Raw genomic sequence first — 17,295 nt, forward strand, 5'->3', positions numbered from 1 at the left:
ACACCCCTTCAAACTATTTCTTTTTCACGAGCAATGCCTGCAAAAAGATAGGGTTTATCTCTCCCTCTCTCCCTCTCTCTCCACCCCTCTCTCCCCGAATCCCCTAAAGCATCCGCCTTTAAGGCTCCAACCCCCTTTTCTCCCCTGTCGGTGGTTCAATCAACTCCCTCTCTCTGTGGGTTTCCGCCATAGCCAGCTCTGCAGCTCAATCTCCATCGCCCCCATTTCAATTTGTTCCGGAAGCGACTGATGCAGCAGCAGCAGCAAAAGCTTCTATTTTTGGTATGTGAATTGGGACTACTTGCTGTGGGTTTTCATAGACACAGATATTCGCGTCTGAAAAGCTAGTGAGACATTATTTCAATAAAGCGGAATATTTGCGAATTTTCTATCCGTGCTTTTTAGATTTTGAATGTCTGGTTTTTGGTTGCTTTATTTATTGGAAGCTTGCATGTGAAGCAATGCGGGAGCTGACTCACTCACTGAAAGAAGAACGTGATTGAATTTACTTGTTGGTTTTGGTTCGGGAGGTTGGGGATTCTAGATCTTGCTCCAAACCCGTGAATTTCAGCTGATTTTACCGCTTTCCAGCTTGATATTTTAGCGGATCAGGATTTGGGTTGCTCTCGGTTTTATGGACTTCATTGATGATTTAGGATCTCAGAGTTTGGGTTGTTACCAATTTCGGTTTCCAGTTTCGAATCTATGGTTATAGATATCAGGGTCTGTATTCGACGATAATCTGCTTCTCTGGTGAACCCATAAGTTCATAATTTGTAGTGATGGAGGATATAGGGTTGTTTAGACAAGCTTGGAAATGGCTGCAGTCACAGAAACACATTTATTCACGATCCGGAACTGCGATCGGTGGGTGTGGAGATAAAATCGGGATGTTTGTAGAGCGGCATTGGCCGTTGGTGTGCAGTGGGTGCGCCAGGACAGGGAGGTTGTTGATCCTGTTGTTGATTTATTGGTGGGACTGCATCATAAGAGGTTTTCAATCCTTTATTGGGTTGGGTTCTGCAACTTTGCTCCTTATTATGTGGAGTTGCTTTCTCAGTTTGACTTCAATTTCTTGCCTGGTTTATGTACTTCTTAGTATGGTATGTTTCCTTGGTATTTCCTTTTTTACTCTTGAGCATTTAGTTGTTGTTTTTTATTCAATGCTTAGTCTTCTATTACAGCCGTTTAATTTGATTATTAGATGGCAAAGATATGCAGCAATATCAGACCCATAAAAGAATTATGGATCCTTTAAAGTTATAACTGGTTATAAAGTCTGACAGATGTTTTCTTATAAGGGTAGCGTAGAAGTAATGTTTTTCATGGACAGTTTATGATGTGCAACTTTAGTGCTTAGGTGTTTCTGGAGAAGATTTTAGGAGTGCAAAAAATGATGAAAGGATAGGCTGCAACACTGGTGGATGTTTGCTCATGAGGTCAACCAGGACACGTAAATATCAAGGTTGTAGGGTATGTAGAATTACAGAAGCTTGGTTTAAGAATTCAGGTTCCAGGTGTATTGTGAACTGAATATTTCAAGTTTGACGCTGTCTTATCGAAGACTTAGCAGAAAATACTTAAGGTTGCCAGAATAGGGTCTTAAATGGAAAAATAAAAAATAAAAATACACAAAAGAAAGTATTTATCAAAGGGTGGTGCTATCCACACGCCCATTTTTACCTCTCACACACCCATCTCAATTGCTGGCTGTCAGATTAAATGAATTGAAGAAGATCAATTGATGAAAATTAACAAGGGTGTGTGAGAATTAAAAATGGGCATGTGAATAGCGCTACCCTTATAAAAAATCTAACGAATAATCTAGAAAATTTTCATACTTTAGTGCTTAGGTGCTTATGATGTGCAGTGTAGAAGTAATGTTTTTCATGGACAGTTTATGATGTGCGACTTTAGTGCTTAGGTGTTTCTGGAGAAGATTTTAGGAGTGCAAAAAATGATGAAAGGATAGGCTGCAACACTGGTGGATGTTTGCTCATGAGGTCAACCAGGACACGTAAATATCAAGGTTGTAGGGTATGTAGAATTACAGAAGCTTGGTTTAAGAATTCAGGTTCCAGGTGTATTGTGAACTGAATATTTCAAGTTTGACGCTGTCTTATCGAAGACTTAGCAGAAAATACTTAAGGTTGCCGGAATAGGGTCTTAAATGGAAAAAAAAAAAAAAAAAAATACACAAAAGAAAGTATTTATCAAAGGGTGGTGCTATCCACACGCCCATTTTTACCTCTCACACACCCATCTCAATTGCCGGCCGTCAGATCAAATGAATTGAAGAAGATCAATTGATGAAAATTAACAAGGGTGTGTGAGAAGTAAAAATGGGCGTGTGAATAGCGCTACCCTTATCAAAAATCTAACGAATAATCTAGAAAATTTTCATACTTTAGATACCAATATATAGTACTTGTGCATTGGATTAGGTTTGTAACTTTGTGGAACATGCATAGTGTTTTTTCCTAGAATTACTGAATGCAGAGTGACATAACTTAGAATAATGGATAGCCATGAGATGACAGTAGTGAATTTTTTCGTTAAGTTTGTGGAACCATCATAGTGTTCTTTTCTTAGAATTACTTAATGCAGGGTGACATAATTTGGAATAATGGATAGCTATGAGATGACAGTAATGGTTTTTTTTGTAACTCAAACATACATAATTATGGTATATTTACTTATTTGACAAAAAAAAAGGTATATTTACTTAAATTATTTACATTGCTACAGAACAAACTGTGACTTACAGTTGGGTCCAATATTTCAGGGAGTTGCTGGAGCTGCCATCCAGTACTTGGGTTACACTCCAGGACTTTTTATTGTAGGGATCTTCGCTATTCTGATTTTATGGATGTACGCTAACTTTTGGATAACAGGAATCTTATTTATAGTTGGAGGTATGCTAATTTTTTTGTGAAATCTGAATTATAACATGATGCAATACAATATTCTTTTGACTTCTATGTGGCTATCATTGTTCTCACTGTACCCATGTTGCCGTTATTTGTGCTCTATGAAATATGCCAGGGTGCATGTGTACCACACATAAATGAATATGTACCTAAAAGAAAAACATGAACAAAAACAGTTCTGGCATCCATAGTTGAGTTTAGCAGCCATGCTGCAATCTGTTGGATGATTTCCCATTCAATATGTATCTAGGAGTAACGCAAGAACTGAGGAGATATCCTTAGCCTTCTGACCGCATCAACCTAGAAGATTGTAATTTATCTTAGAAATCATCCTACCAAAACAGATTATAATAGAAAAAGTTTTTAAGTTCAATTATTTATTTTATTAGAGAAACTGTCGACGAACTCTTATTAATGTTTCAATTTGAAATAGAGGATATGTGAATTATATAGAATTTTGAGAATTAACTCTCTTTTAACATAGTGAGAGATTCATAATGCTGATAAGATTTGTCCCTTGATGTTCTCATGTTGCTGAGTAGGTGGCTAATGATATAGAAATAGATACTTGTGATTGTCATAGTGGGGAAGGTAATATAGCAGAGGGGAGGCACCAGGCCTGAACAAAGAAGTCAAAACTTTAAAGCTCTTGTGTTCTTGTTTTAGAACATGTGTCTCGTGCTTTTGCTATTTCCTTCATTTAATAAGTGTCCTCATGTGTGGGCAGTTTTGTACTAAACAATCTTGGGTAATAGTTCCAAGACTTAAGCATTTAGAGGTCATATAAGTGGATCAGCATTCTGATATATAGTGGCTTTTCTATTGATTTTGAAAATACTAAAAACTCTATTACAAATGCAGGTTATTTGTTCTCCCTAAATCATGCACGGTTGCTGGTCTTGATGGCAACTGTTTATGCTATTTATTGTGTCAAAGTTCAAGTTGGATGGCATGGTGTAGTTCTCTCAATAAACCTTGCATTTTTCTCTAATGATGCATTAAATTATATGCTCCAATGGTGTGACAAAGTGAGCGAAAGCACACACTTTGACGAGCAAAAGCAATCAGAAACAATTATGGAGGATGATTTTTCTGGGGAATGTGAATACTCTGTTCCTACCGATGAACCTGAAAAGCTGCACTCATGTAACTCATCTAGCACGCCAGCTACTTCAACTGTTATAAATGACCGAATAGAATCTTTCCCTATTAAGGTGGTTAAAGAGGAAAAAAGTTCAGATGATGAAATGAAAAAGATTTTGGACAGTATTGATCATTATGAAGCACTAGGATTTCCTCGCCACAAAAAAATTGATGCAGCAATATTGAAAAAAGAATACCGGAAGAAGGTGGATATTACCTTTCCTTTCTTTCTTCTGTTTCATCAATGGGAGCCTCTTTTTCCCTCTTATTCTAAGTATGAATTGTGAAATTGTTTATGTGAAGTAGAGGAAGTACTTTATTTTTACTATTTGACTAAGAAGTGGTAGCATTAGTGTCTGAATACAATTTTGAAGAATCTGATGTGCAATTGAGTTATATTGTGTGTGATTATCTCTCGTATAGGCCATGCTTGTGCATCCTGATAAAAATATGGGAAGTGCATTAGCAAGTGAAGCGTTTAAGAGAGTTCAATGTGCATATGAGGTAATTATACTTGTTATTCGAGTTGTATAGTAATCATTGCATGTCTGAAATGAGATTTATAAGACCTAAATAATGTCTTCCTTGTGATTCTGTATGTGCCTGTCACAATGACGCATTTTTAGGTTCTCTCTGATTCCACAAAGAAAAGAGACTATGATGAGCAGTTGCGGAAGGAAGAATCCAAGACTAAGAGTGTGTGCCAGAAGTCCTATAGTACTTCACATCAGGTGAGCTATGTTATTTGATTGTAGATTTAGAGTTTGTTTGGATGTGCTTTTAAAATGACTGAAAGTGCATTTGGTAAAATTATTTTTAGAACTAATCTTTGGTAAAGATGCAAGTAAATCTCGAAAAATTACTTACAGTGCTTCTTGGAAGAAGCACATAACTAATGCTTCTTACAGAAAGCAATTTTAATTGCTTTTGGAACCCAAAAATATTTTCTCGAAAAGCGCTTTTAGTTATTTTAAAAGCACATCCAAACGAGCCCTTAGTTGTTTAGTGTCATGCACTTTCCTGAGATTTATCTGATTGTCATTTTGATGGAGGTCATTAATAACTACAGATATGAGAGCAGTTATAATATTTCTAGGGTTAATCTCAGTTTACTACCTTGAAGTTTCATGGTTTTCAACATTTGGTACATTAAGTTTTTTTCATCCTAGAGCGGTACCTAAAGTCATAATTTTAGGACACTTTCATACAGTTGGTGATGTGGCGCCCATGTGGACAATGACTGGATACCATGTGTCAATTTGGGCGCATGTAGCTGTAGACATCGAAATTTCAGTAAAACAAATGTTCACCAATGCATTAAAGTTTTGACGTGTCAAGGCATACATGGTATACGCCACGTGTTGTACAAATTGTACACATGGCGTGTGACTCAACAAAATAGGAAGAAATACCCTTGAAGGATTAAACAAGTTTTTCTTCTCATTTTGGGCAATGACAAGGCAAGTACATTTCAATCCATTGAGGATCAAAACAAGTTTTTCTTCTCATGTTGGGCAATGACAAGGTAAGCACACTTCAATCCATTACGGATCAAAGAAAGTTTTTCTCATTTGGGCAATGACAAAGCATACACATTTCAAGTTTAAAATGGTATTAAGTGGGAAATTAGGCCATAAGTTACACCACTTCAATTTCAATATTGCATTAAGTGGGAAATTAGGCCATAAGTTACACCACTTCAATTTCAATATTGCATTAAGTGGGAAAATTAGGCAATGGTGCTTGGAAAGGAAAAAAATATTTTGTGGTGGTCATTCATTCTCAAAGCCTATAAATAGGCTTCTCCATCAAGGTATCAAGCATCAAGGAATTCACAAATACATTTCTCTACTCTCAAATTGGAAGAGAACTCCCCAAATCCTTGAAGCTTTGAAACTCTAAAACTTTCAAGCAAATCCCGAAGGATCAAGAAAGCACTCTTCGTTCTTCGTTAAATCCTCTTTCAAGATCAAGCCCCGACGGCCCTTGAAGAAAGTGTTCATCCGTTCATCCTAAGATCAAGCCCCAACGGCCCTTTGGATCAACAACCTCAACAAACCCATACACCCATTCTTCAAGATCAAGCCCAACGCCCCTTGAAGATCCGTTCAACAACTGTTCATCCAAGATCAAGCCCCGACGGTCCTTGGATCAACAAACAAATCCACACATCTATTCTTCAAGATCAAGCCCAAAAGCCCTTGAAGAAAACCAACTGTTCATTCAAGATCAAGCCTCGACGGCCCTTGAAGAAAACCAACCGTTCTTCAAGATCAAGCCCAAAAGCCCTTGAAGATCCGCTCATCCATCAACATTCAAGATCAAGCCCCGAAGGCCCTTGAAGAAACTTACAACTGTTCATCCAAGATCAAGCCTCGACGGCCCTTGGATCAACAAATCTAGATCTTACGGAGATAGAATCAGAGGACCAAATTTAAGAGAGATCGTAACCCCAAAAATCATAAACACAAAAAATATTATTTTGTACACGTTATTCTGGTTCCTTGTTTCAAGGAAACTTTCGTGTTCACAAATTTGGCACGCCCAGTGGGACAATCTCTACCTCTCATCTCTGTCTCCGTTCAAGATATTCAAGCACAGTCCATGGCTTCAAACAAAGAACAAGTCATGACTATCGGCACTACCTCCATTGAAAAACAGCTGGTTCAGATGAAGGAAACAGTTGCAAGGCTGATAAAGACTGCAGAGGAGAAAAACTTGCAAACCGCCGGACTCATCAACCGTCTGGAGGCACAGCATGGCGTCAAAGTGAAACCAAGCTCTCTTCCAACTAAGAAGACCGAAGAAGGCTTTGACCCAAATGCCTACGAACTCATGTCAAAGGCTAGGCATAACTTTGCTTCCTCTTCAAATCTTGGAAAGAAGGTTTCAAACACCGTCAACGACAAAGATCGTGACCTCACCGAGACTCAAAAGAAGTTGAAGGAGCATGATTACGGAGTTGACAACAACAAAGCTGGACTTGGCTTCACACCAAATGCACTCGTGAAGATTTCAAGCAAAGCGAAAAACGCTAGCGCTCAACACATCAGCGTGAGCATTGAACAAAATCAAGAGGAGCCTAAACCTCCTATTCGAGTGTCAGTCTTCGATAGGCTGAATCATTCAAAACCCAGAATTTCGGCACTTGATCGTATTGGTGGGCAAGACCGAACTTCCGTCTTCAAGAGGCTTAACGCGCCAACATCCCAAAGCTCTGTTTTTGAAAGGTTGTTAAAGCCTAAGAAACAAAGCAACACAGCTATCTCTCCTCTGCGACGATCAGCTTCGGAAAGATTTGAAGATAATGAGAAGCCTTTTGGAAAGAGGAAGACAACACCAAAGGAAGAAAAGCTCGATGGGTTAGCAGAAAAAGGCGACGTTTGAAGCTTGATTCCTTCAAGGATGAAGCGCCAAGCAATCCTAGAGGTCGACACAAAAGGACCACTGAAGGTAAAGAGGCGCATCATCGTCCACATTGGCAAATCTTCATGCCAACAAACCCAAGAGAACGGCACTGAAGATGAAATCCCTAAGAAAGATGTCACTTCTGGCTCTTTCGACTCAAAGTCTTCACCTCGACTGTTGGGGGCATGTTCCAAGTCAAGTGAAATTGAAGGATGGACTCATGTCACTCCGAAGAAACTGCACGAGAAACATATGTCTTCTCCACAAGTGCACCAATCAGAAAGGAGGGAAAGCAGCTTTCGCCAACCTCCAAAGCAATGTGAAAATGTTGAAGATAAGAAAATTTCAACACAAAGATCGTTTATGCGGGATCTTTTCTTCCTCGAAGACTTATTCAAATTCTCGATCAAGGCTCCTTGCTATGAAGATTGTGAGGAATGCCTTTTGAAGATCGCTTCGAAGAAATTGGAGAAGCAGCAACCATCTTGTCCACAAGTTCACCAATCGGAAAGGGGGCAAAGCAGCTACCGTCAACCTTCAAAGCTACATGAAAGTGTTGAGGATGAGGAAGTTATGACACAAAGATCGTCCGTTGCCATCACGATGCGCGATTTCTTCCCAAAAGACTTCTTCAATCACTCGGTCAAGACTCCTTGCTATGAAGATTGCAAGGAATGCCTCTCTAAGATCGTTTGACAAATTCAAAAAAAAGCTCCTCGTCCGCACGAGCCTAAAAGGCGACAACCAACGCTCCTCGTTCGCACGAGCCTAAAAGGCGACAACCAACGCTCCTCGTTCGCACGAGCCTAAAAGGCGACAACCAAAGCTCCTCGTTCGCACGAGCCTAAAAGGTGACAACAAACGCTCCTTGCCTGCACGAGCTGAAACTGCAAACGGCACCAAACGCTCCTTGCCTGCACGAGCTGAAACTGCAAACGGCACCAAAACGCTCCTTGCCTGCACGAGCTGAAACTGCAAACGGCACCAAACGCTCATTGCCTGCACGAGCTGAAACTGCAAACAGCACCAAACTGACGAGGAGGTGTTCTACATCGACATCTTCCCAACATGGACGATGTTCTTCGATGGATCCGCATGAGCAGACGGAGCGGGGGCAGTAGTGGTATTCATGTCGCCACAAAGGCAAATACTACCTTACTCCTTCCAACTGAATGAGCTATGCTCCAACAATGTTGCTGAGTACCAAGCATTGATCATCGGGCTCCAAATGGCGATCAACATGGAAATCACAGCTCTTGAGGTATATGGCGATTCCAAGCTCATAATCAATCAACTCTTAACTGAATATGAGGTAAGGAAAGATGATCTCGTCCCATACTTCCGGCTAGCGACCCAACTGCTACAAAAGTTCGAAGCCGTGACACTAGAACATGTGCCAAGAAAGGAAAATCAAATGGCAGACGCTCTCGCCAATCTAGCCTCGAGTATGACACTAGGAAAAGATGAAGTTGCAGACGTGCCAGTTTGCCAAAGATGGGTGATTCCGCTCGTTAATGAAATGTCACTAGATGATACAAATGTCATCTCAGTACTTCCAGTCGATGCTGAAGAGTGGAGACAGCCGCTGATCGACTACTTAGAGCACGGAAAGCTTCCAGATGATCTCAGACACCGTTCTGAAATACGTCGATGAGCACCTCGCTTCCTTTACTACAAAGGAACACTCTATCGACGCTCTTTTGAAGGAGTGCTCCTGAGATGCCTAGGTGAGGAAGAAGTTAATCTAGCCATGGAAGAAGCACATTCAGGTGTGTGTGGGGCACATCAGTCTAGACCAAAGCTACATTTCCGGCTTAAAAGAATGGGTTATTACTGGTCGAGCATGGTGAAGGACTGCCTGGAACACGCCAAAAGGTGCCAAGCCTGCCAATTCCACGCCAACTTCATACATCAACCGCCTGAACCATTACACCCTACAGTTGCTTCATGGCCGTTTGACGCATGGGGATTGGACGTTGTAGGACCAATTACGCCAAAGTCATCTGCAGGGGAAGCTTACATCTTAGCTGCAACAGATTACTTCTCCAAGTGGGCTGAAGCCATCCCTTTAAGGGAAGTAAAAAAGGAAACTGTTGTTCGTTTCATCAAGGAGCATATCATCCACCGATATGGGGTGCCTCGCTACATTATCACTGACAACGGAAAGCAGTTCTCCAACCGACTCGTGGACGAGCTTTGCGACAAATACAAGTTCAAGCAGCACAAGTCTTCCATGTATCATGCTCCAGCCAACGGCCTCGCGGAAGCATTCAACAAGACGCTGTGCAACCTCCTGAAAAAGGTAATCGGCCGAACAAAGAGAGATTGGCATGAAAGAATAAGTGAAGCACTTTGGGCATATAGGACTACACATAGGACTCCTACCCAAGCTACACCTTATTCTCTCGTATATGGCGTAGAAGCTGTTCTACCGCTCGAAAGTCAAATTCCCTCACTAAGGATGGCTATACAAGAAGGCTTGACTGATGAAGAAAATGCAAAGTTGCGCCTTCAGGAGTTGGAAGCGCTGGATGAGAGAAGGCTCGAAGCTCAACAACACTTGGAATGCTACCAAGCACGGTTATCCAAGGCATTCAACAAGAAAGTCCGCCCAAGGTCTTTCCAAGCCGGAGATCTCGTGCTGGCATTGCGTAGGCCTATCATTACAACTCATAAGACAAAAAGCAAGTTCACATCAAAGTGAGATGGACCCTACGTAATACAAGAGATCTACACCAATGACGCCTACTTAATCATGGCAGAAGACGGGTTGAAGATCCGCTCATCCATCAACCTTCAAGATCAAGCCTCGACGGCCCTTGGGTTGACATCTACATTAAGGGACTTCAAAACGCATCTTCTACACGTGACAAGCACATGTCTACGACGCGCCTTGAAGTGGGGGCATTTGTAGACATCGAAATTTCAGTAAAACAAATGTTCACCAATGCATTAAAGTTTTGACGTGTCAAGGCATACATGGTATACGCCACGTGTTGTACAAATTGTACACATGGCGTGTGACTCAACAAAATAGGAAGAAATACCCTTGAAGGATTAAACAAGTTTTTCTTCTCATTTTGGGCAATGACAAGGCAAGTACATTTCAATCCATTGAGGATCAAAACAAGTTTTTCTTCTCATGTTGGGCAATGACAAGGTAAGCACACTTCAATCCATTACGGATCAAAGAAAGTTTTTCTCATTTGGGCAATGACAAAGCATACACATTTCAAGTTTAAAATGGTATTAAGTGGGAAATTAGGCCATAAGTTACACCACTTCAATTTCAATATTGCATTAAGTGGGAAAATTAGGCAATGGTGCTTGGAAAGGAAAAAAATATTTTGTGGTGGTCATTCATTCTCAAAGCCTATAAATAGGCTTCTCCATCAAGGTATCAAGCATCAAGGAATTCACAAATACATTTCTCTACTCCCAAATTGGAAGAGAACTCCCCAAATCCTTGAAGCTTTGAAACTCTAAAACTTTCAAGCAAATCCCGAAGGATCAAGAAAGCACTCTTCGTTCTTCGTTAAATCCTCTTTCAAGATCAAGCCCCGACGGCCCTTGAAGAAAGTGTTCATCCGTTCATCCTAAGATCAAGCCCCAACGGCCCTTTGGATCAACAACCTCAACAAACCCATACACCCATTCTTCAAGATCAAGCCCAACGTCCCTTGAAGATCCGTTCAACAACTGTTCATCCAAGATCAAGCCCCGACGGTCCTTGGATCAACAAACAAATCCACACATCTATTCTTCAAGATCAAGCCCAAAAGCCCTTGAAGAAAACCAACTGTTCATTCAAGATCAAGCCTCGACGGCCCTTAAAGAAAACCAACCGTTCTTCAAGATCAAGCCCAAAAGCCCTTGAAGATCCGCTCATCCATCAACATTCAAGATCAAGCCCCGAAGGCCCTTGAAGAAACTTACAACTGTTCATCCAAGATCAAGCCTCGACGGCCCTTGGATCAACAAATCTAGATCTTACGGAGATAGAATCAGAGGACCAAATTTAAGAGAGATCGTAACCCCAAAAATCATAAACACAAAAAATATTATTTTGTACACGTTATTCTGGTTTCTTGTTTCAAGGAAACTTTCGTGTTCACAGTAGCTATTAAAAATTAAAAAATTAAAAAATTTAAAAAAATAAAAAAAAAAAAAAATCTGGGCAGCGCTGAACTCCCTTTTTATATCCACCCAACCCTTTTCACTTTATTTGTCCCTATTTGGCACCTGGGATCCGAATCCACAACAAATGCAGGAAAAAAAAAAAAATCCAAATCAGATCAAATCTTGCATAACAGATGGCAGAACGGAGGCCATGTTAAACACAAAAATCGAAAGAAAATTTGAAAAGATTAAAAAATCGGTTTGGCTGCTGGGTTTGTGCTCCCCACCACCGACTTCTCCGGCTGCTGGGTTTTGTTCTTCACCGCCGTCAAATCTGGTAGGTGTGACTCTCCGGCCGTAAATCTGGGTTTTGTTGACCACTGGCCGTCAAATGGGTGGGGTTGGGGTATGGTGGTGAGGGAGAGGTGGTTTGAGTATGGAAGGATTAGGGGAGAGAAGAGTGGAGTCAAAGAGGGAGGGGGAAGGTTGGATGTTCGGGGGATCGAAGAGGGTTGGGTGGGCGCAGAGGAGAGAAGGGAGGGTTGGGTGGGTGCAGGAGGGAATGGAGGGAGGGTTGGGCTGCCCAGATATTTTAACCCTTTTTTAAAAAATATTTACATGGGCCCATATTGACATGTGGCGTCCAATCAGTGTCCATATGGGTGCCACATCACCGACTGATTTATCAGCAACCTTAACGGATGTATGAAAGTTTCCCAAATTTATGACTTCAGGTAACACTCTGGAATTAAAAAAAAAAAAAAATTTAATGTACCAAATGTTGAAAACCAAGGGTAGTAAATTGAGATTAACCCATATTTCTATATTGTCTTAGTAATTGCGAATTCAAAATATATTAATTAAATTTTCTATGGTGCATAATTTCCAATTTATATCAATTATGCAATGTAGAAGAAGCTATCTTTTTTTGTAGCAGTCATTGTACTTCCGCATCTTATTGCCCGATGATAAATCTGTATTTCACTGGGTCATTTTTCTGAGTCAATTTACTGCTTTTGGTATATAACCCCCATTTAATTGTGTATAAGCAGGATGGTCCAGATTATTTTTCTGAAGAGTCGAGACGTATACAGTGCACTAAGTGTGGAAATTCGCATATATGGGTATGCACAAACAGAAGCAAAGCCAAGGCTAGATGGTGTCAGGTCTGACATTATTCTCTATTTGTTGCTGTTCTTTTTAACTAATTTCAGTGTCGAATATGTTACTTTTCTCATTTTTTTCACATCATTGCTGTATGCATCTGATGTATTGGATCCATTGTGCAATTAGGATTGCTGTCAATATCACCAAGCAAAGGATGGAGATGGATGGGTTGAGTACAAAGGAACTCTAGTATTTAATAGGCCACATAAGGTATTTTACACAGTACTTTTCGTGTTATTTTTCCAATCTTAATTGTGTATACCTTGAGAGTTTTTACCTGAACACCTTTTTCTCACCCTATGCAAATGGTTCTGCTGTCCTCACATGCATTTATCAATGCGTTAAACAACAAAACAATTTTTCACTGAAGTGTGAGTTGCATGTCAGAACTGCAGAAATGACTATATAAATAAAGGTAGGAATTTGAGAGTTAGAAGTTCAGAATTCAAATGCTTAAATGGTGCTCTCGTGACTTTCAGGGATGAGATCCATCTTTCAAGGGCTCTTGTGACTTTCACGTGGTTTCCCTGTTTCTATAATGCATGTTAATATCTTCATAACACTGATTTGCATGATTTGTTAAGCTGAATCATTTCCCTCGTTGCAGACATGTACATTTAAGCATCCCTTGTGATTTTTGTTGTCTTTGTTGGTTTTTATTTTTTTATTTTTTTTTCTCTTTTCATTTAGGTGGAAATACCGCGGGCCTTTGTCTGTGCTGAGAGCAAAATCTTTGATGTGTCTGAATGGGCTATTTGTCAGGTAATGGTTTTAATCAGGATATAATATCTAAGTTCTGCAAGCTTGTCCTTGTTCTACTGTCTGCATGTTTTGTACCCTATACAGCGGTGGAACTGCAAAATTACATGAATCAGGCAAATTGCCTGAAAAGCATCATTCTTATTTAAAACTTGATCTTGAAAGTATTCAAATTTGAGTAGAACAGTGAGCGAGCGGACCCAGTTACCTGGCAGACATCCTGCTGAACCTTGTAGCACAGAAGACACTATATTGGAAGGACTTTTAATTGTTCCTTGGACTAAGAGAACAAGTACCCTTGATCCATTATTATGTTTTTGGTGTGCATCTCTACTTTGTGCCAGGGAGAAACGAGATTGATATCTTATCGCTTCAACTTGTTCCATGCAGGGAATGGCGTGCAGGCCCAACACTCATAGGCCTAGCTTCCACGTTAACATGGTTGGTTTGGAGAAAACTCAAAGATCCAACTCAAGTAGATTCCCATGGGATTTGGATGCTGAAAAGATGGATGAAGATGAACAAGAATTTGAGGAGTGGCTTCAGCAAGCTCTGGCCTCTGGCCTCTTTTGTGAGTCCTCTAAACGCCGAAAGAGCTGGAGTCCATTCAAGTTGCCCCAGAGAGTGAAGAGGCAATCGCGAAGAACGTCGTGCTGAGCCCAGCTTAAGAGGGCTATGCCGGAAGATGTTCCCATCTCAAGAAAGAGCAAATGATTTTTCAGGATGTAGTGAGGATTTGTCAAGATACTGATTAATAGGTTTGTTGCTAGTGTCACCAAACGAAGGTTGGTGCTCAACAAAGAAGGGGAATGGTTTAGTGTCTTGAAAATTAAGACCAAAGATTGACACGCTTTGTATCTCGACCCAAAGGGTTAGTGCCCGATTTCCGGCATAAGAGCTCAGGTTTTTGTTGCTCTTGTTGCACGTTTAGTTTAACCCCATACTTCCAATCACATCTGACATACGTTAATCTCAAAGTGTTCTACGGATGAAAAGCCACCACCAAGTGTTCCCCTTTTTGTACATATTTATCTTGTCAATAAAAATTTTACTCCGTTTAGTTTAGTGTTACTTTCATGGAATGCGTAATGGAGTTATTCTTTACTTTCATTGTGTTTGATAACACATTCGGAAATGAAAGTATGTGGGCTCTACGTTACCATGCATGATGGAGTTCTTCCGATTTTTGACTTTCCTATCCCCAACTTGTTCAATACGCGATTTTTTCCGTCCAATTAAGTAAACATGACTTTTCCTATTCTAAATACGTCAACATGTTATCATTTTATCGGCTATTCTCCACCAAAGAAGAAAAACAATCTATATCATTGTCAAACAAATAGGAGATTGTGCTAGCAATGTAGGAAACTTGGAACTTAAAAAATTAATGATCTGTAGTACTAGAAAACTAGCGTATAGACAACACTTCCGCCTAATCTCAATCTTACTCATAAACAAATTTGACTATTTCTTGTTTATATCTATGAGTCAAAGAAAGAGTGACTCGGATTCCAGGTAGGAGATCATACTTCATATCGCTTGCGTTCGGAATCCAGTAACAAATCTATTAACACCAGCAAAATCGGGAACTACGTTCAAATTACAAAAGCTGCCTCCAGCATCGTTTTCCATGTACTCTACAAGATTCTTGCGCACTGCTCCTCGCCATTTGTCTGCAACATCATAAGATTGAAGGGGAAGAGAGATTAGATCAATTACAAACTAGCTGAAATCAGTAAATGCATATCACGATGTCTTTCTCATGAGGCACCTCGTAGTTGCAATTTGGAAACACAGAGTGTTTTGCTTTCACTCGGACCTCATTTTTACTTTCTAAAGTTCTAGCAAAGCGAGGAATGGACGGGATCTGAAGCATAGACTACACAATTCACGGCATACAAACTAGTTTTTAACCGTCTATTTTGATTGTAACTTCAGCTGATCTCTATCAACATAAAAAGTACAAAATAACTAACTTTTGAAAGGCAAATGATAACACTTTTAACATTTAGCAAACGCAAAAATAGATACCTCGAACGCAAAGAATCCACCAGGTTTCAACATAAAAGCAGCACCTTTGCAAAGATGTAAAGGATCATCCATGCCATTGATACCACCGTTCAATGCAACTCTAGGTTCTATTTGAAAGTTCAAATATTTGGAACTTCCATCTTCAAGTTACTTGGCAATCAAAACACACTTGTTACCCAATTCACATGAGTTGATAGTATCATTTCCTTAAAACTTATCGAATGTTTAAAAGCCTATAAGTCACCACTCAATATTTCTCTTCATAACACAGCATGAGATGTAGATATATAGCATATGAACTCAACTATCATTCTTGTGAGTTTGTAATCTATCTAAAGTCTTTAACATGGACCAAAATATGGAAGTTGACGTTCATTTCTAATTTCAAGTACCTTGAATCTCGTGAGTTATCGGTTATCAAATCCAAGCCAATCATATGAACCAAATGCATCCCCAGTACATTAGCACTAAATCTTTAAACACTAACCTGCAAACCATACCTCTGCACATTAAAAGATGCAAACCCTAATTGCCGCGGGACTCAAATCTGTAGCAATGACTCTCCCACCACTCCCCAAAACCCTCGCAATCCCAATCGCAATTGCGCCGCTCCCCGTCCCCAAATCAGCCCACAACCCCTCCCTCAACCCCTCATTCCCCAAAACCACATCCCCAACCAAACCAACAATGAGCTCAGTCCCCGGCCTCGGAATCAAAACCCCTTCTTCAACACACAACACCAAGTCCCTCCAATGCTCGCACCCGACAACATACTGAAAAGGCCTCCTCTCCTCAACCCTCTGCTTCCACAACATATAAAGCTCCTCGATTTCCACCCTCACCCTAACGCTTCCCCCATTGTTATCAACATTTTCGGGTTCTTCAATTGCGTCCTCCATGAGCCGTTTGAGCTCTCTACGCAGAAGGGTCGAGTCCGGACCGTTGTCCAAGTCGACGAGTTGACCCAACAGAGGAAGCGAGGGTGTTGGCCCAGTCGTGTCGGAGGCGGTGGCTGAGTGGGTGGGCGGCCGTAGAAAGAGAGGGATTTGGGGTATTGGGGAGGTGGGTGGTGGTGGTATTGAAGAAGAAGAGCAAACGGAGCGGTGGAGGTTTGTGAAAAGAGAAGGTTTAAGGAACTGTGATTTAAAAAATTTAAATTAATACACATTAATAAGCGGACGATGACTTTCTAGTAGGCCTGGCAATTTCTGACACGACCCGATAACCTGACACGACACGACACGAAATTAACAGGTGTTTGGATCGACACGATAACGAATCGGGTCGTTATCGGGTAACCCGATAAGCACCTGTTAAGATAACGGGAGCACGATACACGATAAGCAGAATATTATTTTTATAATTTTATAACCCTAAAAAAATACTGTAATAATCATATACATTAATTTTACAATTTTATACCCCTAAAAATTATAATAAATATATATATATATATATATATATATTAAATTAACTATAAAATTTATAATAATGATAATAATTATATATACTATAATAATTATACCCCCAAAATATTAAGTCTATCTATAATAATTATATATATATATATATTAAATTTTATAAAAACTATAATAATTATTAATTAATAATTTAATATGCATGAATATGATGCATTGCATTGCATCCATTGAAATTTGATGTGATTTGTTTCCATTCAAATTTCAATAATGAATTTCTTGCCGTTGCCAACTTGCCGCCCTTTTTGAAAAAAAAAATG

The 17,295-nt window shown here is 40.1% G+C and overlaps 2 protein-coding genes across 3 annotated transcripts; one reads left to right on the forward strand and one right to left on the reverse strand.

Annotated features, from left to right (window-relative positions):
* The first annotated feature begins 32 nt into the window (after window positions 1-32).
* On the forward strand, window positions 33-14,591 carry LOC137726531 (uncharacterized). Of its 2 annotated transcripts, XM_068465464.1 has the most exons (10): window positions 33-282; window positions 447-1,103; window positions 2,786-2,915; window positions 3,792-4,279; window positions 4,497-4,577; window positions 4,700-4,804; window positions 12,653-12,766; window positions 12,894-12,977; window positions 13,458-13,529; window positions 13,917-14,591. In XM_068465464.1, the coding sequence occupies exons 2-10, from the start codon at window positions 783-785 to the stop codon at window positions 14,181-14,183; spliced, it is 1,662 nt and encodes a 553-aa protein (XP_068321565.1). In that variant the 5' UTR covers window positions 33-282; window positions 447-782; the 3' UTR covers window positions 14,184-14,591. The 2 variants fall into 2 exon arrangements, with proteins under 2 accessions (XP_068321565.1, XP_068321564.1); XM_068465463.1 differs by having other exon boundaries at window positions 33-1,103.
* Window positions 14,592-14,713: 122 nt separating this feature from the next.
* Window positions 14,714-16,706, reverse strand: LOC137726532 (uncharacterized). Its single transcript, XM_068465465.1, has 2 exons — window positions 16,045-16,706; window positions 14,714-15,199 (listed from the first exon to the last, which is right to left on the reverse strand). The coding sequence occupies exon 1, from the start codon at window positions 16,454-16,456 to the stop codon at window positions 16,067-16,069; it is 390 nt and encodes a 129-aa protein (XP_068321566.1). The 5' UTR covers window positions 16,457-16,706; the 3' UTR covers window positions 14,714-15,199; window positions 16,045-16,066.
* Between the last annotated feature and the right edge of the window lie 589 nt (window positions 16,707-17,295).

Source organism: Pyrus communis, chromosome 2, assembly GCF_963583255.1.
Source record: "Pyrus communis chromosome 2, drPyrComm1.1, whole genome shotgun sequence".
Classification (NCBI taxonomy): domain Eukaryota; kingdom Viridiplantae; phylum Streptophyta; class Magnoliopsida; order Rosales; family Rosaceae; genus Pyrus; species Pyrus communis.

Excerpts from the sequence above, each read along its gene's own strand:
- LOC137726531 (XM_068465463.1), top strand. The coding sequence starts at position 783 with ATGGAGGATATAGGGTTGTTTAGACAAGCTTGGAAATGGCTGCAGTCA. Across the intron at positions 4,578-4,699 it reads GAGTTCAATGTGCATATGAG|GTTCTCTCTGATTCCACAAA; the intron begins GTAATTATACTT and ends ACGCATTTTTAG. Across the intron at positions 13,530-13,916 it reads CTGAATGGGCTATTTGTCAG|GGAATGGCGTGCAGGCCCAA; the intron begins GTAATGGTTTTA and ends TGTTCCATGCAG.
- LOC137726532 (XM_068465465.1), bottom strand. The coding sequence starts at position 16,456 with ATGGAGGACGCAATTGAAGAACCCGAAAATGTTGATAACAATGGGGGA.